This window comes from Cydia pomonella, chromosome 8, assembly GCF_033807575.1.
Source record: "Cydia pomonella isolate Wapato2018A chromosome 8, ilCydPomo1, whole genome shotgun sequence".
In the NCBI taxonomy this organism is placed as follows: Eukaryota; Metazoa; Arthropoda; class Insecta; order Lepidoptera; family Tortricidae; genus Cydia; species Cydia pomonella.
In genome coordinates this window covers 8248081-8270993 of record NC_084710.1, presented here as the reverse complement: position 1 = coordinate 8270993, position 22913 = coordinate 8248081, and the positions used below count along the sequence as shown (strand labels likewise).

Here is a 22913-nt window from a genome sequence, read left to right as displayed (position 1 = left end):
CCGAGACGAGTATAAATCGAGGCCTTTGCCCAGCAGTGGGACACCGTATAGGCTTATAATAATAATAATATAAACCGCTACGCTCTCCCAGTTTAGACACGCCATACCGTTCCCACGTCGGGCACAAGGTATAAATCTTAGCCGCAGCTGTTCTACCTTCCGGTAGCCCCTCGGAACAACAATAATTAATTCAATACTTTGCCCTTTAATTAAAATGTTTTAATGTGAGACACTTGGCACGAATGTGTGAGAGTATATTGCTCTTGTGTTTTAATGTAAAGTGCTGAAATTTTGCGTTGATGTGCACGTATTGTGATGTATTGCCAGTCAATATTTACATAGCAAGTTCAAGGCACTGACAAAGTTCTCAAAAAGTATGAATGATTTTTATATGCACTCTTAATTATCTTTTAGGCATTAAATGTAATAATACATTTATATATGGCAGATTCGGGTAGTTATGCATTACTTACGAATATCTGGTTATTCCGAAAATTAACCATAATTCTTTCTATCATGTAACAGTCCATTTTCGGAATACGCGAAGAGGTTCGGAATCACCCGACCGACACAGATACACATACAAATTTTATGTGTGTCTGGGGGATGGTTGAGCCACTCCGATTAGTGTGGCTACTTACAAAAATGGTTTGTAATAGTTCCCTCAGTATCATATATAAAAATCAAGAGTGGGAATATAAGTAAAGTCACAATATCTTTCGGGCAGCTTTAAAGTGTTGAGTTAAAAATTAGCCATGAGAATTTAAGAAAAGTTCATTTTGTATTATTTTTACCAACCTTTAGCACCTTGTACCTACCGGACAATTGGCCGTCGGGACAATATAAGTATGCCGACATTTAAAATACATACTAATACTATATTATCCGTTGATTGGATTGATTAATAATACCCACTGAAACGCTATTAAGTGGGTATTATTACTAATGGGGTGTATTGGGTAATGATTACTTATTGAATACGTATTAAATTTATTAAAATGGGTCACGAACGTTTTTTATGGCTACATGTTGCGCTTCATGGCGAGCAGCTTCAATAGGAGCACGCGTTGGCAAACCGACGCAGACTGCAAGCTGTAGCTCTCCGCAACCGACTGCTCGGCGGGGGCAACGGCGGTGGCAGGGGAAACTGTTTTCGGTATTATTGTCAAAAGATGGGCACTGCACACAACAATCATGCTACGTCATTAACTAAAGGTTCGTCCACACTGACCAATTGACTACATCCTGTGTGACCTGAGTTATGGAAGTTACATTACGAGTATATATTTCGTCGCCTCGTACGCATAGTAGAGTCGACGTTAAAGATATGTTTACATTTTTGCACCTTACTCCTTTGTATTAAAGCGAGAAATGTAAACATGTCTTTGTCGTCGACTGAACAAGCTTTGCTTGGTTTCAACTAGTTTCAAGCTAAGTCGATCTGTGTAAGATATATATTGTGTCGTTTAGCGTCGCATAAGGGGTAGCCAAGCCCTCCAGTCGCTGAGGCCAGAATCGAACCGGCATCTTCAGTTTACACTTCAGCCACTGGAGGGTAGTCACTTTTTCTTCAAAGTATGTCCCTGCTTATAAACCGATGGTCCAGGGTTCAAATCCTGGTAAGGGCATTTATTCGTGTGATGAGCACGGATATTTTTTCTCGAGTCATGGGTGTTTTCTATGTATTTAAGTAGTTATAAATATATCGTTTTCTCAGTACCATCAATACAAGCCTTATTGAGATTACCGTGGGACTTAGTCAATTTGTGCAATAATGTCCTATAATATTGATTTATTTATGTGATAGGTATATATTTCGGTATGGTCTGTAGTTCCGAAAATCAATCAATCGATCAATTCTACGGTAGGTGTTATCTTTCAAAATGAATTACAATCAGTATCATTGAGTCATCAGGCTTGTAAGATATGGAGTGAAATTTACCCAATAAACGATTGATATTTATCATCTCGTATCAAATTTGCGCGATAAGGTATTATTTAGGAATACTTTAATCGGTTACCTTAGTCGGTAGTAAGTATCGCAGTGTTGTGCTTGTATGAATGCATATGCCTTGGCGTAATAGCTCTTATGTGTGTTTTCTAAAGTGCTGCAATATTGCCGTCGACGATTCTGAGGACTGTTTCATGCAATGGCTAGTAGAAATTACACCATAAACGAGGCAAGTTTTTTATTTAATATATATTTAATATTTTAAGAACTTTGGAAATATGTCGTAAATGATGATTTTTTTATAGTTTTCAATATTTCTTTTCTATAAATAAGATATTTTTATGCAGCTCAAATTAGAAGTGATAAGGGACAATTCGCTCAAAACCGTTATCGCTCAAAATCTTATTTCTCCTCTCTGAATAACAAAATTGTATACATTTTTGTTTATGTTGCAAAAAATTAAGTCATATTTAAAAAAAACTAGATGAAGTATTATATTTTCAGCACAATTTCACGCTGTTAAGAATTTTATAATACTCAAAACGTATTGTATATTATTTACGTTTTATAGAGAAAATATTTGCTAAGTTTGAGACTAGCTTAACCTGTTTTATATTTATTTATCTTGTTTTGATATACATCTATTTTGTAACATAAATAGTAAGAGTTCATATCTACATTTATAAGTTAACAGGATACAGGATATTTTTTTAATAAACTCCAATATTTTACGATAAGAATATAAAGGTCAAATTGAGCAATTTTTACTATGGGACCAACTCTGATAACTGAGTATAAAATTGACGGTTTCATACATTTTAGCTACTCTGATATTGAAATTTTCTATGGGAAAGTCAAAAATCTTTATTCATCTATTACGTATTTTCATTTTCTAATGTGTAATTTGATCTTACACTTATTAGCAGTGTGTGTTGATGCTCAAATTTTTAATTTTATTAATGATAGCCATTAAAGAATGTAAAAGATTAGTGTATCAGTTATTGACAATCGTCCGATAGTCATTCAAGGTATATCTATACCCAATCATACAGGTTATATTATGAATGGCATTTCTAGTAAAACCATATAGCAATATAAAAATCAGTTTCCGGTCTCATTATCGGTAATGATTAAAATGTAATACCAAATCGGTCACTTCCAGTACCAATGTACCGTGTTGTTACTAGTCGTTGGTACATAAAAATTTCGTTTTCTTGTTTGCTCTGTACCTTCATTCCGTTTGTTTTTAAAATAGGATCTTAAATATTTGACAGTAAGCATTTTAATTTTTGGAATTTGGCAAGTATTTTATTAATAAAATATAATATTTTTTAAGATCGTGGGTATTTTTCTAAGAGGTAACATTATTATTTTTTAATTTCTATATTACTTAAACATCAGTGGCACCATGTTGATGATGATGTGTAATTGTCATGATAAGTTCGGTGCACGGTAAACAGTGTCATTTTCTGGTCCAGACATGTCACTTTAGATACCTAACTTTAAATATATGTATTTTAAGTAGGCTTAGATTTATTTCATTTAAATAGTTTTTTTATGTTAATTATTTTACTTCATTCATAATAATAAATTATACCAGTAATCAATTTATAATTAAAGAAGGCCGAAGGCTCTGCTGTGTTGAGAAATATACTTAAAGTATAGGTACATTATTTTTATTTAATTTTATCTCAAACATTTATATCGAAGCGCTGGTGGCCTAGCGGTAAGAGCGTGTGACTTGCAATCCGGAGGTCGTGGGTTCAAACCCCGGATCGTACCAATGAGTTTTTCGGAACTTATGTACGAAATATCATTTGATATTTACCAGTCGCTTTTCGGTGAAGGAAAACATCGTGAGGAAACCGGACTAATCCCAACCAGGCCTAGTTTACCCTCTGGGTTGGAAGGTCAGATGACATTCGCTTTCGTAAAAACTAGTGCCTACGCCAAATCTTGGGATTAGTTGTCAAGCGGAACCCAGGCTCCCATGAGCCGTGGCAATATGCTGGGAGAACGCGAGGAAGAAGACGATCTAATACATTTATATTAATAAATTAAGCATATCAAATTAAGTAAGCCATTATCTTTGAGAATGACCGATAAACTGCCATATGTGTACGTATAGGCCTACTTATCAAGTTACTGAATTCCGTTTGAATCCAAACTCCTAATTCGATTAGCACTAGCTATCATTAATTATCCGACCAAAATGGTACCATAATACCTAAGCCGCGTAAGTTATGTTCAGAAATTTGGAGTCAAAGGTCTGGAGTTGGAAGTCGGGCACAGGTGCACGATGCACACGTTCACAGAAATCAGGTAAAGTTTTATTCAACGGAACTCCGGTGCCGCCGCGTAAGAAGATTTCGAGTACAAGAGCAGGGCCCGCGCGGAGATGATTTGTGACATTAAAAGTGATTATACGCAAATTTTAAAACTTTTAAGACCATATCCGTAACGTGGTAAAACATTAAACTTTATACTAGTCTACGTCCGTTACTAGAGTAGTATCTGGCTTCAGAATATAATTGTAATTTGGTAATAAAAAAATAACAAGCATATTTTTAGGGGTGGAAGATGGGAGCACTATATAAATATAACTGAACATAAAACAATATTTAAACGTACTTACATCAACATGTGCCACATCTCATTGTATTTTAAGTATCTGAACTTTTTTTAAACAACTTATTTAATATTTCTCTTCTCTACAGGACAGGCATTGCCTAGTATGGAATTATTCACATGGGTCAGTAAAAACTGTACCCATATATATGAATATATATTAGAAATAAATAATTTTATTTATTTATTTATTTTAAATAGCGTGAATACTGACCGTGCGTATACAAAAAAAGTTCTATCTATCTGGCCAAGCAAAGAGAAAGTAAAAATAAATTATTTGTTTTACAATCATAGAACTACAATACAGGATCAAAGCCCTCAACTCTGTGTTTACATGAAATAAACCTATTTAACGGAATATATTGCGTATAATGAATTTAAAATACATCCCGACGGTTTGAACTATCTACGGTGTTCGTAGTCAACGGGAGACTGAGCAAAAATTAACTTCGTTAAAATAACAAAATGAAAAACTACTCACATCAAAAAACAATAAGCTTGGTTATGCATGCAAAATCGGCTCATAAAGCTACTTAGGTATATGTTATAACTATTTTAAGTAACATAGTTATACTAAAATGTCCACTTTTCATTTGAACATGTTATGAAAAAAAAACAAAGAAATAACCCCCCCTATAAACGAATTTTCACAGTTATTATTTTGAAAAAATTACGCGGTAAAACTGCTGCTGCATATGCGTGGTCCGACACGAATTTGGTGGTAGATATTATTTATATTTCCTTCTTAGGTACTTTTTCAGGGTTCCGTACCCAATGGGTAAAACGGGACCCTATTACTAAGACTCCGGTGTCCGTCCGTCTGTCCGTCCGTCAGGCTGTATCTCATGTAGGTACCGTGATAGACAGTTGAAATTTTCATAGATGATGTATTTCTGTTGCCGCTATAACAACAAATACTAAAAAGTACGAAACCCTCGGTGGGCGAGTCCGACTCGCACTTGTCCGATTTTTATTTTACAAAGTTTGCCTAAATCCAAGTTTTAATGACTAAACTATACTATTAAAATATAAATTAAAACGCCTTTTGTATCTGCCAATAGGTTAATTACTATAGACTAATAACAAACGCTACACCGCGCTTTAATATCCATTAAAATATTTAATACAATACCGCCTCCATGACTCTCTTGATCTTGAATAATAAACATAAAGTATGTGGTAGCTGGCTCCTAGTTCCTTCTTACTCAGCAGACCAACTTGCGCATAATATTATTTGAATAGCGAGAATGCGAATCGAACGAAAACTTACCTACTCCATCCAACTCTGGTTTGACTCCGAATTTACATTTAAATAAGAACGATTAAACTCTTGTTTGAATCCATCCACTTCAAAAAGTACTTTCAGGTCCTTGCAAGATGGAATAATAGTCAAATGCAAAGTATGATTAATATAAAACAATAACTAGTAACTAATTTTAATTGTATTTCAATTGCATTTTAATTTTAAATGTAATTTAATTCTAATTTATTTATTTTATAAGTTATAACATTTGCATTTTTTAATTTGATTTTAGTTCCCTTTGACATTTGTATGCTAACCGGCAAAACATAGCGATTCAATGTATATACCCAAGACCTATGTGTACCTATGTTTTATAAATAAAGCATTATGATTATGATTATGCAATACTAATAACACTGTTATCTTAAGATTTATAAACGAATGGAATTGAATTTTAATATTTTAGATATATGTTCTTGGGTAGGTACGATAAATATGGCTACGATATTTTTAGATTGCGGGACTTGAAGGGAAGTTTGGATGCAATGATCTTTAACCTTTTTAAGACATTCAATTAATTCCATCTTTTTGTCTCAGGGTGCTATTAGTAGTAATAATGTGTGGTTAAAAAGGTTATTTCTCATTATATTGCCTTGCGAAATAAGCAAACATTTTTGAGATTCATTAATTCAACCTTCAAGAATGTTACAAAATTAATATAATACCTAATCTTAAGATATACAGTTTTATTTTAATTTATTGAATAAACATACAATTTACAGTCTAAAATTTAATACAACACCCATCGTAGGCAAAACCTTGAGGAGGTTTGTGTGCCGATGGGGAGTTCAGAGAAAAAAGAACAATACATACTCGTATATTAATGTCTTATGTCTAATAAAAAAAAACATTGTAGGATTTTCTTAAGTAGCTTTTGTCGTTTGATTTCAATAAGTGCATTTTAATATCTTTTTTATATGTTTACCATTTAAGTACTTTACACGAACATCTTCTGGCAAATCATTTAATATTTTAGGTAATATATATGTATACAACCTAGTGAACATTATTATATTTGGGTTTACAATATTTGTTTTGTCTCTGTAGACTTCTTAGTTTTGTACATATTTTGTTTACTTTTAGTTTAGTAACATAGTGATATTCTTCAGTTAGTATGGCTAGTTTCCACTTATTTTGAACCGGCAGTACATTACAGTATTTGAAAAGTTGTGCATATTCTGTTTCGTATTTCTTTTTGATATGAGGTACATATGTCTTTAATAACCTTATTTGTAAGTTATATATTTTTTTCTATATATGTTTTATAGGTTTTACCATAAGTACTCAGAGATTTATATTTCTCAAATAAAATGTGGCGCTATGTCTGTAAAAATATAGAAAAAAAAAACAGATATTGCAGTAACGAAGGATTTTTAAACTGTATTTACCAAGGAATTTCCGTTCAAGTAATGTAATTCAAAACTTTTAAACCGTCAAATGATAATTCGCAAAAGTTGAAATTTGGCTCTACTTGTACAATGATATTACATCTCAAGATATGGCATACCCTAACATAACAAGTAAAAGATATGCTTACAACCTCACGGCACGGCAGCAGACGACTATTGTTTGACGCTCGCGCGTCATGATCAATATAATAATATGCTATCATCATCATCATCATTTTTATTCAATAACAATATTACATTGTGTTTGAAAAATCTTAAATCTTAAATAAATTTTAAATACAAGAAAAAAAAATCTAAAAATGTCAACAAGTAAAAAGAAAAATTAATCAAATAATATCATTTAAAAATATGATACTGATCTGTTGGTGTCAAAAATGACATATCTACAACCAAAAAGTCACTTTTTGCGCTTCTATGGATACCTTGAGCAATAAGATATAACGCATAATAACACTATAACATAACATAAACATAACATAATTTTAAAACATAACACACTATGACGCATAATTCACGCTATTTATGGAAACTTACTAGCCGGTGTACACCTTGAGTAATTACTACTACTAACTACTACGTAATTACTAACTACTACGTACTATGTAATTACATATAACATATAACGCATAATAACACTACATATAACATAACATAAACATAACACGCTATTTGTGGAAACTAACTAGCTAGTGTACACCTCTCCCTTGCGTCAGGTGCCAGTGAGAGCGTTTTGTATAATAAATGCTTCAATTTTGGAGCGCGTATAACCTATCTTGAGATATAATATCATTGTCTTTGTAAACCTAACAACCATTCTACGCATCTCAGATGTACATCGTCTTTGCTTATCATAAAAACTTGGTTCATACTGGTGCGAGATTTATACCTACGAACTCTTTCGATACGTACGAATTTTCATAGACTATCTTTAAAGTACATTTATTATCCAAGATAACCCGTCCGTTTTGCTTTTCCATAAGTTATTTTCAACGTGATTCGTGATATTTATATTAGTCCAAGATCCCAGAGCCGCCAGACCTTACTTATTTTCTCATGAATAAAATGTATGGGATAATATAGTATTCGTATGTACTTTTAATACTTGCTACATTGGCCCGACGGCCATTTGTCCGGTACAAGCGCGAAAAATTAGTAATATTTTTACCTAACTTTAGCACCTTGTACCGGACAAATGGCCGTCGGATCAAAATAGCAAGTATGCAGACATTAAAAGTACATACTAACACTATATTATCCCATACATTTTTTCTTGCTCTATATGACTTACATACTACATAACAAACACAAAATATTGATCTTCTGGAACTTATGAGACAAGAATTGGTTTTTAATTTATATTTATATAAGTACACTGTGGGGTGTATAATCGTGTTTTTTTTTATTCACAGCCAAATGTGGCAAATGGCAAGCCATTGCCAAGTGACAGTTCTTCTGAATCCTCGGCGGAGGCGCGCGCGTCATGGGGCAGCCCGCTAGAGTTCATACTAGCGTGCCTCGGCTACGCCGTCGGGCTGGGCAACGTCTGGAGATTCCCTTATCTGTGCTATAGAAATGGAGGAGGTGAGTTAATTGTGTTATTTTAATTAAATATATTTTATTTTAATGATTTAAAAATTGATACAACATTATATTACAAATTTCAATCATATAAATTTAGGGTCATTATTTACATAAAAAAATAATTTAAAACAAACCAATGATGATATACGCAACAGGCTTCGTCATTTATACGAGTAAACAATAATTTAAGCTAAAGAAAATAACCGTCAGGAATCGTACCTGGCTCAAATGTCCCCATCACACTGGCAGCGTTACCACGCTGAATGGCCAATGAGATCTGTTGGACCAGGTACGATCCGGACCGAGGGTCGCACCCCCTCTCCCTCAGCCGCCGACTCCTTCCTGCCGAAGTCCTTCGCCTCCAAAGCCCAAGGTCCCGCAGTCTCGACTGCAACTGGTACAAAGTCGTACATTGGCTCCAGGGCAGAGTACTTGGCATGTTTAATTTTGGCTGCATTTTTTTTTTTTTATACTACGTCGGTGGCAAACAAGCATACGGCCCGCCTGGTGGTAAGCAGTATCCGTAGCCTATGTACGCCTGCAACTCCAGAGGAGTTACATGCGCGTTGCCGACCCTAACCCCCTCCCACCCCTCGTTGAGCTCTGGCAACCTTACTCACCGGCAGGAACACAACACTATGAGAAGGGTCTAGTGTTATTTGGCTGCGATTTTCTGTAAGGTGGAGGTACTTCCCCAGTTGGGCTCTGCTCTAGATCTGGAATGACATCCACTGGCTGTGCCCTACCACACAAAGCGAGATGACATTCACAATGCCCATACCTCTCTTGTGGACGTAGTTTAAGGACGTACCCGGGTCCAAAAACATACTCCGCGGCTGAACCAGCAGACCTAACCGTGTGACTCAAGTGGGACGGTGCAAATGTACTGAAGCATGTCGCATCCCACAAGAGACACCGGCCCTTCTGCCATGGAACCAATGTCAGACCAGTTTTTTTTATAGGTTAGGTTATTTTAATTATTTATCAAACTATGTGCATTCTTGAAATTTACCTATTTATTTTCTTCTAGGTGCCTTCCTCATTCCTTTCTTCCTTATGCTCGTCTTCATCGGTCTACCAATCTTCTTCTTGGAGCTTTACATTGGACAATACTCAGGCATCGGACCACTTCAAGCATTCACGGCTATTTCACCTTTTTTTAGTGGCCTGGGCTACTGCACTTTAGTAGTCATTACTATTATATCAATCTACTATATGATCATCGTGGCATGGACATTGTTTTATACCATTGTATCTTTCGCTGGAAAATTGGATTGGGGATCGTGTGAAAATGAATACAATTCCTTAGGTGAGTTCTCACTAAACATAGATTTATTCCATATATCCATAACTTGTTTACTTACCAGTGCTTCATTTTAGCCTGCTACAGTGGATCATACGATACGGAGTGCAAAATTCGAGGCAACAACTCGGGTCTAGCGACCGATCTTACGTACTTTGAACGTGATTGTATTTCCATTGGTGACATATGCGAGCGAACTGGATACCAGCCCTATGATGGTTTCTCGTGCCTAAACGGAACAGAGGCCATACCTTGGTATTCGAATATCACAAGGGTTTTGGCTTCAGAAGAGTATTACAAGTGAGTTTTAAAACATTCGTTTGATTATAATTTAAATGTCCGGTACATAATAATAATTTTTTTGACTATTGTAATATAGGCACAATTGTAAGCAAATGCTACCAGTACCGACTTAAGAGTTTCAACTTACCAAAAGAAAATGAGTTTCATAATAAATGATGAATACTATTAAAATATATTATAGGACATATAATTATTTTTTATTGTTTTAATAGATCACCTATAACAAAATATAGTTTTTAGAGCACGATGAGAAAATTTTCGGAAATTACTTCTAACGGAAAAAAGGTTACGTAAGGTAACTTCTTGCCATACAGGCATATAGCTTGCCACTAAAGAATTTTTTGGCGAATATCTCCACTGAAATGACTTTGTCTGACTCGTGAAGACTCGCGATATTTCTAGAAGAAAAATATCATCTTCTTTGGGCCTGTTTATTATTGGATATTTCTCGAGAAGAGATAGACGGATTCGGATTAGGCAGCTTACACACTTTTGATTCTAATTTTCTGTTCCGTTTTTTGATCTTCTCGCTGTTTTCTATCAGTAGTTCCACCATGCCTTAACGCTTTTAGAGTTCTTTGCATTGTTCTCTGACTCGTGTTGCAAGTTTGTAAATTTAATATTCGTCAGACCAAAATAGAGAGTTCACGTGCCAAAGAAAGTTAATATACAAAACTTTGACGACAATGTTATAGTACTCACCCTTTACTTTAGGGTTTATTCATAAAAATCGTATTTTAATTAAATATCTACATTTAAAATTACATTGTATAATATGTATAGTAGCGTTTAAAACTGAAACAGTAGCAGCCATTGGGGTCGATTTAATCTAAATCGGTTTATTATCTCTCGCAAATCACTTAAAAGATTGAGTCATTTGTACACCGACATGCATACTGTCTTTTGTCGTCTTATTTTAGTGCCAATGCCGTGGGCATTCCTTAATGATAAGATTATAATTATCTTCATATCAATCAATAGAAACTTACATAAGGTGCTTGGAGACTTTATTACCAAACACTACATATGACGATAAAAATGATTAACTTAACAAAATGATTCGATGAATGATTGATTACATTAATAAAATGCTAGTAGCATCTTTTGCAAAGTGTTGTACATTGGGTTTGCCATTAGTACGATAATGCCGTCAGCCTACCATTCAAATTTGGCTCCTTACATTGATAACCAAGAACAACTTTCAGTCACATTTGGTTAATGTTTTGTAGAGTCTGGTAGAAAGCTTTTAAGATATTTTGTTATCGTTTGAACATTACTGTAGTATTTTTTTAAACAGGAAGGAAAGGATGACAGATGTCATATTTATACCATTTTGCGAGATTTGGTGTTTTAAGGTTATAAATTGTATAAAGATGACTCCTGTCACCTTAGCCTTCGTGTTTGAAAAATGCTATAAAACTAAAAACTTATTTACATAAATAAATATAAAACAAATTAAATTGATCTTGTTGTTGATAGCGAACGCGTACTAGGCATTGGCGACGCGACTTGGGAAAATTGGGGCACGATACAATGGCATCTTGTTGGGTGTCTCGCGTTGTCCTGGTTTGTGGCCTTCCTTGTCGTCATCAAAGTAAGTACAGGTGAAGTAAATCAGATTCAGACTGCACTAACGTATTTGCAGCAGCGTTGCTGTGCAGCAGCAGAGCACGCTGGAAATATAGAAATTGCTAGAAGAAATGTCGGAATGAGTATTGACGCTGGAATAATCGACTTTTCCTGAATTAATTTAGCCAACAGCAATACTGCATAGCAACACAGCAACAGTAACACACACACACACAGATATGCCTGGCGACGCCATATAAGGAGAGCTGACGCCAAGTATATGGGATAAAGCTAGGAAGAAGAAAAATAACACAGCAACAATAACGCTAGTGCTGTCTGAATCTAAATATTACCTTAAACGTGGCAATATACAAGTACCGTGTGTTAAATGCCTATATTTGTACATTCGACCTGGATAAAATATACTTTTTTCTCAACCACTGCATTAATTTAGCAATTTAATAATAAGTAAAGAAAAAAGAACTAGGTTTTTAATGAACATTGATATCACTACATGTAATAAAACATAGTACCCTGCCGCGTTTGTCTGTCTGTGTGTCTGTATGTTCGTGATAAAATCCAAAGCCACTGCACGGATTTTGAGGTGGTTTTTCACTTATAAATAGTGATTCTTGAGGAAAGTTTAGGTGTATAATTTGTTAACCCGTGCAAAGCCCGGGGGCGGCCCATTAGTAAATTATTATAAGTAGGTACTACTCAAAAATATGCAGGTTCTTACAAACAAAAAATACATAAAATGGATTTAAAAGCATAAGCATATATAAAAGTACGATACCATGATATCTGGAGCTTTGTAATTACTTTACTAACTAATTAAGCTAATAAAATGAACTAAAGTCGACCAAAATTCTAAACCCATGATAAATTCTAAACCCAATACAAATAAAAATATATTAATGATAACATCTATGGCAAATACCGCAAAAAATGTTCAAAAATACCTAAGCTATCAGTTGTCTAAGACTTTGCACCTAACAGCATCCTGTGGCATGCCTTCTTATTTCAATTTGGGTAAAACAAAGAATTTAGAAACGGATTTTTTTTTTGCAGGGCGTACAATCAGCGGGAAAAGTTGTGTATTTCACAGCTCTGTTCCCGTATGTGATGTTAACAGCACTTCTAGTCAGAGGTGTCACCTTGGAGGGGGCAACAGACGGCATGTTGTTTTTCATAACGCCAACATGGGAAACACTTTTGGACGCCAGAGTTTGGGGGGATGCAGCGTCGCAGGTACTGATACTGTTACTTATATAAAATCAATCGTCAAAGTTGTAATTTTATAATTAACAGAAATGGAATCAACAGGAAGTGGAATCTAGGCATACCCACTTACTGAGGAATAAAAATTTAAAAACAACTCCAAACTAAGAGAGAAATCTCGAGACGACCAGTGCCTATAAAACAGTGAAATTAAATTATAAACGGTATTTTTTTTACAAAATTTTACTTTGTGAGTAAGAATACAATTCGTGCTATAGTTTTTATGCAAAATCCGTAGAGGAAAAATATTATTTGTTTTTCTATTTTCTATGAAATATTTAATTCAAAATATTGAATTTAAACTGTCGGGAGTAATTAAGCTAATCTTACTTACGTGTTTTTAGTTACTCGCGCGATATTTTCGGTGAGCCTAGGTCTCCATTTTCAAACACTAATAGCGCATGGCGTTCACGATAGCCGCGTGCTGTGTACTACCGCTCGTTGCGCAGCGCGCTGGCCGCGTGATGAGTGTAGGTACCGGTTGAGTGGTGGTCTTACATTGTGTTAGTGCTTGAAAATGGGGACCTAGGTTCTACGAAAAATGCCGCGCGAGTGATTACGGGAGTTAAACCGTAAAATTAGCATATTGTTTAATTACTTGTCACTTATGCAGACTAAACGGCTTTACCGATTTAGATCTAAAATTCGAATAGGACTTGTTTGTAAGTAAGTTTGTGTAAACTTGTATTAAGTGCAAACCATTTTTTATTAGTAACTGACTTCATACTTACTCCTAACTCAGCCGGTAGTGATCTTGCCTACGAAGCAGGAGGTCCCAGGTTCAAATCCTGGAAAGGCCATTTATTTGTGTGTTCATCATAGTTTTTTTTTTTCCTGAGTTATGGATGTTTTAGATGTATTTATCTATAACTCATCTAGAACCCACAACAGAGGCCTTATTGAGCTCACTGTAGATCGATTTGTGTAAGATTGTCCCTTAATACTTTTTTTATTAATTTAATCACAGATCTTCTACTCATTTGGCGTCGGCTGCGGCTCTCTAGTTACGCTGGCTTCTTATAACCACTTCCACAACAACTGCCACTTTGACGCCGTGTTCGTCAGCTTGGCCAATTTCCTTACGTCCATTTACGCTAGTTTCGCCGTCTTCTCTGTTCTCGGCTTCCAAGCGCAGCTCATGGGGGTTACCGTGGATGGTAAGTACAGTACCGTACCTTAAAAATAATTTCCGTCCATAATTTTGACTTATGAAATTAATTAAATATCTTTTGTTGTGCCATGTCATCATCTGACGTCGGCGACCATCTCTCGGAACTTATTTCTATCCTGTGCCATTCTGCTCAAGTTGGCAGAGTCTTTAATATGAGTCCAGCTTTTAATGTTATCCATCCAGGCTAGCTTCCTTCTTCCTCTACTTCTTTTGCCCATATTTATTTATTTAACCTTTATTGCACAAAAGGCGGACTTAATGCCATATATCTCATGTGAAAATATACAATGAAGTTACACTGGATTTATTTATGAGGAGTCTGGTTACTCTGGATGGTATGTGCGCAGTTGTGATAAATTTAGTATATCCCGTATCCACCAAATATAACAAACTATCAAACAAATATCCTATTTATAGCACATAATTTCTCCCTTGGCACGATAAGGTGTGTTATTACATTTTCACAATAACAAATGCCATCACGAGTTATCACCCAATAACGCATCATATTGACATCGCTCTCGACTGTTATTAACACTTCATATCCGTCGAGAGATCATTATAACACATGTTGTGTTTTTCAATAGCGGAGCGACGAAAAAATATTTTCTAGCAATCCGATAGGAACCGAGTTTTATAGACACAGCCCGATTTGAACTTTAACATACCGTATCTGAATTGGACCGTACGCTACTGGTATTTTTTAACGTAACTTTATATAGCTCAAAACGCGTCATATAAAAAATGTCTTGATTAAGGCATCTACCGAATTGGTTGTAAATTCTGTGTACGTTACGAGTAAAACTCTGTAAATTGTACCTACTGTTGACTTTCTAAATAAGCGATAGCCATCACTCGTTTCATGCGTACTAATTTGGGAATTATTTTCATTATATTTTTAATCTGGAATTAATACCATCTAAATAATTACCAGCCCATTCGCCGCTGTCATTATTAATTTCTTACATTTTTTTTTGGTATAAACATGTCATTTTTTATTTATAACGTATACAAATAAACGGTTTTAAATAACTCAATAATTATATTTAGATATAATTAATTATTTCTAACGTGGTTTTCGAATTTTACCTGTAGGTATGTAGATATCTTTACAATATTTATCTTGAACAAAATAAATACTTTTATATTGTGATATTTCAATCCAGATTTTTTTTTCAGACGTTGCATCAGATGGCCCTGGTCTGGCGTTCATTGCATACCCAGAAGCCTTGCTTCAGATGCCAGTGGCTCAGCTCTGGTCCATTCTGTTTTTCCTGATGCTGTTTATCCTGGGCCTCGGAAGCCAGTTCGCCGGCATTGAGGCCATCAACACAGCGATCGTTGATCAGTGGCCGTCTTTGAGGAAGAACTATTGGATGGTATAATGAGCTTTTAAGTTTTAACTAACTAAAAAAACTTTTAGGAAGTAGGTACTAAAGTGGGTAGCCGGGAGTGGAGCCAGTTTATCGACTTCTACGTGGAAGTGGCGACAACTTCTAATCAGGATCCTTCAATAATTGGCTTATACAGAGTATTTAACTGTAAAACCAATTTAATTAGCCAAGAGTCATGGGCATACGGGTAATTCAGGCGATCTCTCTGCGGCCTTACCATCAGTGAGTAAAATCTCGCCGGTCCCCTTGTTGCTGGCGGCAGTCTAAGTTAATCTTTATAAAAAAATCATCAATCAAGCATTTTGTCATCACGTTCTTTATTATTCTTTCAGGTTACCGCATTTACTTGTTTCTCATGCTTCATCATGGGGATACCAATGTGCTTCAGTGGAGGAGTATACCTGCTTACTCTGCTAGATTGGAATACAGCATCATGGGCCATCTTACTTATAGGAATGGCAGAGGTACAATCCCATATCATATCTATACTCTATCTTTGACGACCGGATTGGCCTAGTGGGTCCCGGGTTCAAATCCTGGTAAAGGCATTTATTCGTGTGATGAGCATGGATATTTTTTTCTGAGTCATGGGTGTTTTATATGTATTTAAGTATTTATATATTATATATATCGTTGTCTAAATACCCTCAATACAAGCCTTCTTGAGCTTACTGTGAGACTTACTTAATTTGTGTTATAATGTCCTATAATATTTATTTTTAAAGATCGAAGTAAAAAGAATAAATCAAAAAACGGGAAAATTATAGGATTCGTTATTTTACAGTCATATAGGCTAAGGTTGTGTTTTGCCACTTTCCCCTGGAAATTATGAGACACTTAATAACCCAGCTTTTGCACTTATCTATTAAATTAAAATTAAGAAAAAAAAATATCAGACAACTAAGACCCATACAATAATAAATTTTAAAAAGCTAACTATTATTTCGCCGACACAGTTTTCTGTTGTTTCGCATGTTCGGGTTCCCACGGAACTGCCTATTAAAACCCTTATTACTACTTGAAGAATCTTACTCATACTAATATCCTATAATGCAGTTTATTTCTTTAAAAAAACATCGGAGCAGGTAACGTCTACATCCAAAGAATATTTATTATTTAACCATAAACAGATATTTTCAATTCTTATATCAAAACAATCACTTTATATATAATATAACTGGTTATATTAAAAACCAATGCAATGAAAACACAATGACTAACTATTGGCTACATTGCTTTGAGTTTATTGGAACGTGAAAATAAAATAGTCCGAGAGCCCAAGAGGGGATTTTTGTAGTTACTCGAGCGCGTCAAATTAGGATATGAGTGATATCTTGCTACCCCGTGGAGTCTACCTTAACCACTTTTAGCCATCTATGTTGATCCATTGGTTGTTGGGGGGTTAGTGAGGATTTCAACAAATTGCTAAGCAGATCATGGGTTTGTTCATTTTAGTCCAATTTAATGCTTTAATTGTGCTATTACAAAATCTGAAAATTATTTTGTTTTTTGTTAATCTGATGGTTAAAATGTGAAAATTGGGCGTCGAACTTGCGATTGTCAGATCAAGGAAATGCGTACAAATAATTGTCAGATTAAGTTACACAACGATTAAAGCATTATCTTGGAGCAAAATGACTAAAATCCACAATCTACTTGTCGATTTTCTTAACCCTTCACCAACCAATTTTAAAAGGTTAGAGACTTTCCTGCTCACTGGAAAATAAAACATTACCTCACCTTAACCTTTACCTTAGAAACCTTTTATTTCTTTATATCACCTAATCTTTCGATTCCAATAGGTCTCTACGACGCTTAAGTAACTACCTACACATTACTGGCTCCCCAGCTAATATATATATTACTTTGTAATGTTTCGTAATTTTTAGTGCATGTCTGTGGCGTGGAGTTACGGCATCAACCGAGCGATGGCCAATCTAGCGACGATGAATATGAAGATGAACAAAATCCAACGGTTCTTCTGGAAAGCAGTCTGGACTGTCATTTGTCCGGTCGGCAGCTTCGTAAGTACAGGAATTATATCAGTGTTAATGGACCAACAAGAAATATATAAACGTAACGGGAAACAATAGTAACAAAAGGTAATAAAATATTTATCAGTCTTGCTGTGTGATTGCGTGTAGTTAGGTATGTAGATAAGGTGATAACAGTAAATTAACTTTGATTTTAGTTTTAAAAATAAAAATAATAGGGTGATCCAACTTTGTATGGAAAAGAGTAATAAACGTTACTTTCACAAGGCTCCCTTTATTCTATTATGAAATAGTAATCTACGTGCCAAATTTGAACTCATTTGCATTTAGAGGTTGCTATGATTTCGTGATTTGCAATAATCTTTTACAAACTAACCCAAAAATAATAATTTCGACCGAAATATTTTTTACAAAATTATAACTAATAGAAAAAATGTATAAAGAGCCATTAAAACTTCTCCAAAGTAGAAATATCACTTATTTATTTCCAATTTTCCACTTTAATTGCTCTAAATTTTGATATGGATAATTTCAATGTATCTTGGATAAAAAACCTCGTGGAAAAGGAATATTCATAGCTTTACACTCTTGACCCAACCTAATAAACAATTTTATATCACTAAAAATAAAAAAGAGTCTTAGGTTAATCATAATCATAATCGTATTCATAACTACTACATTTCCAGCAACAACTCGTGCCCCTTATTTTGCGATTTTCGGAAATTAATAACGCGTACTCTCTAAAAATGTCTTTATTACTCCAAATTACTCATAACGAAAACTAATATTTTTGCAGGCCATTTTAGTTTTCATCCTAGCGGACTGGACCCCGCCTGCGTATGGGAACTACGAATTTCCATTTTTCGCTGACTTCCTCGGCTGGGTAGTGGGATTATCCACGCTTATGTTCTTCCCGGTTGGAGTAGGCTGGGCTCTCTATAAAGGCTATGTAAGTTGATCTACCTATTTATTATACATATGTCAGGGCAAGAGTCTGTGCCGAAAGACAAGGCTCATAGAATGTAATGGTTCCCTTATACATATTCCACGACTCTTCTATTTCCGCACAGACTTTAAATTTATTTTTATCATTAAAAAAAAGTAACCTATCTTAGCTTGAGTCAGTTGGCTAAGAAGTTACTTTCGTTAGTTTTATCCACATTTACTAGCCAGTTGAAGCAACCTTTACAGAAATAATAAAAAAAAAAATTAAATATCATTTATTATTAGGCAACTTAAAGATATGTTACGGGCAACTTAGTTAACCGGGCGGTATAAAAAATGGATTTATCACATTGCCCGGCTGGAAGTAGGGAAGTATTCATACTGCCCCGATTTCAAAGCTTGATGTATTAAATTGACCATGGGCCGTCGGGAATTATAAATATTGACGGGCCATAGTAACAAATTTATCAGTTTGCCCGACGCTCTTGGGGATTATTCATACTCACCGGTCAAAGTGTGTTCTTGCAGTTTTAATTACATTGCCCACTTGATACAGGAATTATGCATACAGACCGGTCATTATTCATAGTGACGAGACTTATCAAGTTGCCCGTAACAGATACATACCATTGAAACTAACATACATACTATGATCTTTATTGAGCTTAATGTGGGACTTAGTCAATTTGTGTAATAATATCCTATAATTTTTATTTTTATTTTATGATACTCGTTATAATCTTAAAAGCTTAACATTATTTCAGTGACTCAGTTTTCTGTTACGCCGCATGTTGCAATAAGAATGCCTTTTGTTTTACAGCGTGGAATGGAGTTATTCACCCCCACCCCTACTTGGAAGCCAGCTGTCAAAACCGAAGCCCCCGCCTCAGGCTCGACGGACACCCTCGACGAGAATGGCGCTGACAATGCAGCCTTCAGAACATAGGCTTCTGGATTTGACATTATTAGTCAATGTTACCATATCGACGTACTCGGCTTGTATTTTACGTCTATAACTATAATAGTTGCTAATTAGCTAAGTTAAAGATCTGACAAGCTATTCAATTGGTCGATATATTATGTACATATAATTAGTGTATGTGGTTTGTCCAAATTGGACAGGACTTGTTAGTTATTATCATTTAATTTCTAAGGTATAAATGTATAAAGTTGCTTTTGGATGCGGACACATTTAATGAAATTTTTATAATTTTATTTCTATTTAAAATGTATATTTCTGAGTTAAGTAATTTTTATATTATTTATTTAATTAAATGTTGTCTTATAAGCAATTATTTACTATATTAAAAGCCTATTATTCATTCCTCATATTATTACAGCTAAAAAGCTACTATGCTTTCACATAAAATGTACAATTGAGAAAAACATAAACAGTAATAAGGCATAAAAATGTATCTAGGTGCATTCTGCCCCTACACGTACTACCACGCGCGTTAAATTCCAAGTTCAACTAATTTTCCAGTGTCACTTGGTGGAGGGGTAGCAAAATACTAATAAATATATATCTGTCTATAGACTTTAAAGCTAGAAAGTTGGAAGTAAACAAGACATGACGCGTAAAGCTTGCTCGCCAATGCAAAATAATCATCACTATAGAATAAACTATATCATACCCCTAAATCGAGTACCTAATCATCTGAAACCTTGATAATGTTTATGTAGATATATCTAAACAAGGTCCCAAATTGATTCGATGCTTTCATAAATAACAAAAGCCCATCCTACATGAGAAAATGTATCAAATAAAAAAGAATTGACATATTATCCCTAACACTGGCGACTGATTTGCGACTCGGGGTTTTGGTATGTACGCCACATATATGCTCTTGTGGCACGAACGTGGACTGACTGGGACACCATGGATTATCTTGTCAAAAAAGTGTAGGTCGTTTTTCAAGACATGCGTAGCTTAATGAAATAATCCGTCGAACTCTTGCCACCATCAATGTGCCTGCTCTTCTTGAGCTGACTGGCATTATCAGGCAAGATGGAGGACGGATGTTAGTATGGGATGCTACCTGCGTAGACACACTGGCACCATCCCACCTCCAACGGACTAATGTAAAAGCGGGCACAGCGGCGGAAAGCGCCGAAATTTTGAAACGTAATAAATATAAGAGCCTCGGAATAGAGAGTACCATTTTGTACTATTTAGCGTTGAAACTCTAGGTCCATGGGGTCCCAGCGTGTACAAGTTTTTTGGAGAAATCGCGAAACGTCTGGTTGACGTAACTGGCGACCGAAGAGCTGGCGGCTTCCTCGCACAGCATCCTTGGTACAATGCCTCAAGGGCCTATTTTAGATATAAGCTAGTTATATATATCCATTTTGTATATTGTTATTGTAAATAAAGAGGTTTACTATTATCTATATTTCTCTGCCAAAGTGTACCTACACAAGCCAACAATGTCGTATTTATGTGGCCTTGTTAACGCTACGAACTTTTCACACGGTGTACGAAAAAACTTTTTGCGCTGCGTGCCGGCATCGGCATGGATAACTTTGCCGTCAGTTAAAGACTTCTTTTGACACCCATTTTTCACATACCTACTTGTAACTTTGCCCTTTGTATAGGAATACAACTTAAGTGAATAACTCTAGTCTGTAGTTAGGTAGTTAGTTAGTAACTAGTAAAACGTATATTTAAATTCCAAATGTAATCATAATTAGAAGTAAATAACTTTATTTTCGACCAGTTTATAAGCGTCTTAGTCGTGCCTCCATCTCCACCTGCCACCTGGTCACTATTGATAGCTGCATTTTTTTCCATTGCTTTAAAATTTATACGAATACCTACATAGATATAATAAGTTCATAAACAAAAATATATAAACTACGATTACTACACAAACGATGTTTTATCGAAAAAAATACAACAATTTCTAGACTTGTACACGAACGTCCTGAATTCCATTTCACGCACACTTCTTACTCGAGATTAGGTGAGTCCGATGGCGCCAATTGTCATCGGAAGCGACGCACGTGACTGTCCTACGATGAACTCCATGTGAACAGTGAACTGTTCACCAGCGAAACAGGATTAAGAGTTTGTAAAGCTTCGTTACGGGTGCCAGAACATAGTCTTAAGGTTGTGATCGGATTGCGACTGCAGCAGCGTTGATGCTGATATTCAGTAACATCATATCATTGCCAAGTTCCTTGATAAAATGAGTAGAAAATTTACCTTCGTGACATCGATTCGACAATGAGTAATGCAATTTGTCAGGAAACCAACAGCGACAACGCCCATTCCATGTTGCACCAGTCGCAATCCAAATGTAACCTTAGCTGAGTAGCAGATGCAAAAAGCACATGAATAAGTTTTGTTAATGGAAAATTTCTTCATTAATTGTCTTAAAACTATTATAAAAATTACTCAGAGATTAAGACCACGGCTACTTCTACATACAAACGTAGTCCCCATTTTCCTCTCTGGATATTGACATTATGGAATGTTTTTACATATTTTGATGTATTCGGTGTACATGTTTGACTTCTTTCGATTTTATTAGAGCTTATTAAGTAGGTACGGGTGAGTATAAATATAATTCACTACCTCAATTTATGGCATAGTTTTTTTTTGTCTAATAACTACATATTCCTTGCATTTTTTTTTTTCAACATATATCGGTATCCACTATTTAGTGTTTAATTAATATTCAAATAATACGAGAGTACGTATTGTACTAGATACGTAATTCTATATTTACAGAGTCTGTGCCTACTGTTCTCAAAGCCACTGCAGCACAGAGCCGCGGACCGTGAATTGCCTTTGTTTTACAACTAGGAAACTCGAATCACGGCAAATTTCCGCTCACACTCAGTGTGGCATGTCTGGACTTAAAACTTAATGAAGAACGTAAATTGAAGAGAATACCTTAGGACACTTATATATCACTAAATAAAATGATGAATATAATGAAACAGAAGAGTTGTGAAATATATTGGAATAAAAACTTATGCTTTATCAGCATTAATATCTGATAAACATTATATTATGTTGTTTTCCTCTTTTGAACTCTGAGACCTCAGTTAGGTCTGGGCGCTAATGAACTAAGTT

The 22913-nt window shown here is 35.2% G+C and overlaps 1 protein-coding gene across 1 annotated transcript; it reads left to right on the top strand.

Annotated features, from left to right (window-relative positions):
* The first annotated feature begins 1768 nt into the window (after positions 1–1768).
* On the top strand, positions 1769–21219 carry LOC133520478 (sodium- and chloride-dependent glycine transporter 1-like). Its single transcript, XM_061854913.1, has 12 exons — positions 1769–2180; positions 8701–8872; positions 9903–10181; positions 10253–10475; positions 11958–12072; positions 13119–13298; positions 14296–14485; positions 15679–15878; positions 16226–16357; positions 17783–17917; positions 18684–18836; positions 19653–21219. Exons 1-12 carry the CDS (start codon positions 2151–2153, stop codon positions 19776–19778), a joined length of 1935 nt encoding a protein of 644 aa, XP_061710897.1. The 5' UTR covers positions 1769–2150; the 3' UTR covers positions 19779–21219.
* The last annotated feature ends 1694 nt before the right edge of the window (positions 21220–22913 follow it).

What these genes read in the sequence shown, in the direction of transcription:
- LOC133520478 (XM_061854913.1), top strand. Translation starts at nt 2,151, where the DNA reads ATGGCTAGTAGAAATTACACCATAAACGAG. An exon ending in AAATGAATACAATTCCTTAG is followed by an intron (nt 10,182 to 10,252) that starts GTGAGTTCTCAC and finishes GCTTCATTTTAG; the next exon opens with CCTGCTACAGTGGATCATAC. An exon ending in GCTTCAGAAGAGTATTACAA is followed by an intron (nt 10,476 to 11,957) that starts GTGAGTTTTAAA and finishes TGTTGTTGATAG; the next exon opens with CGAACGCGTACTAGGCATTG.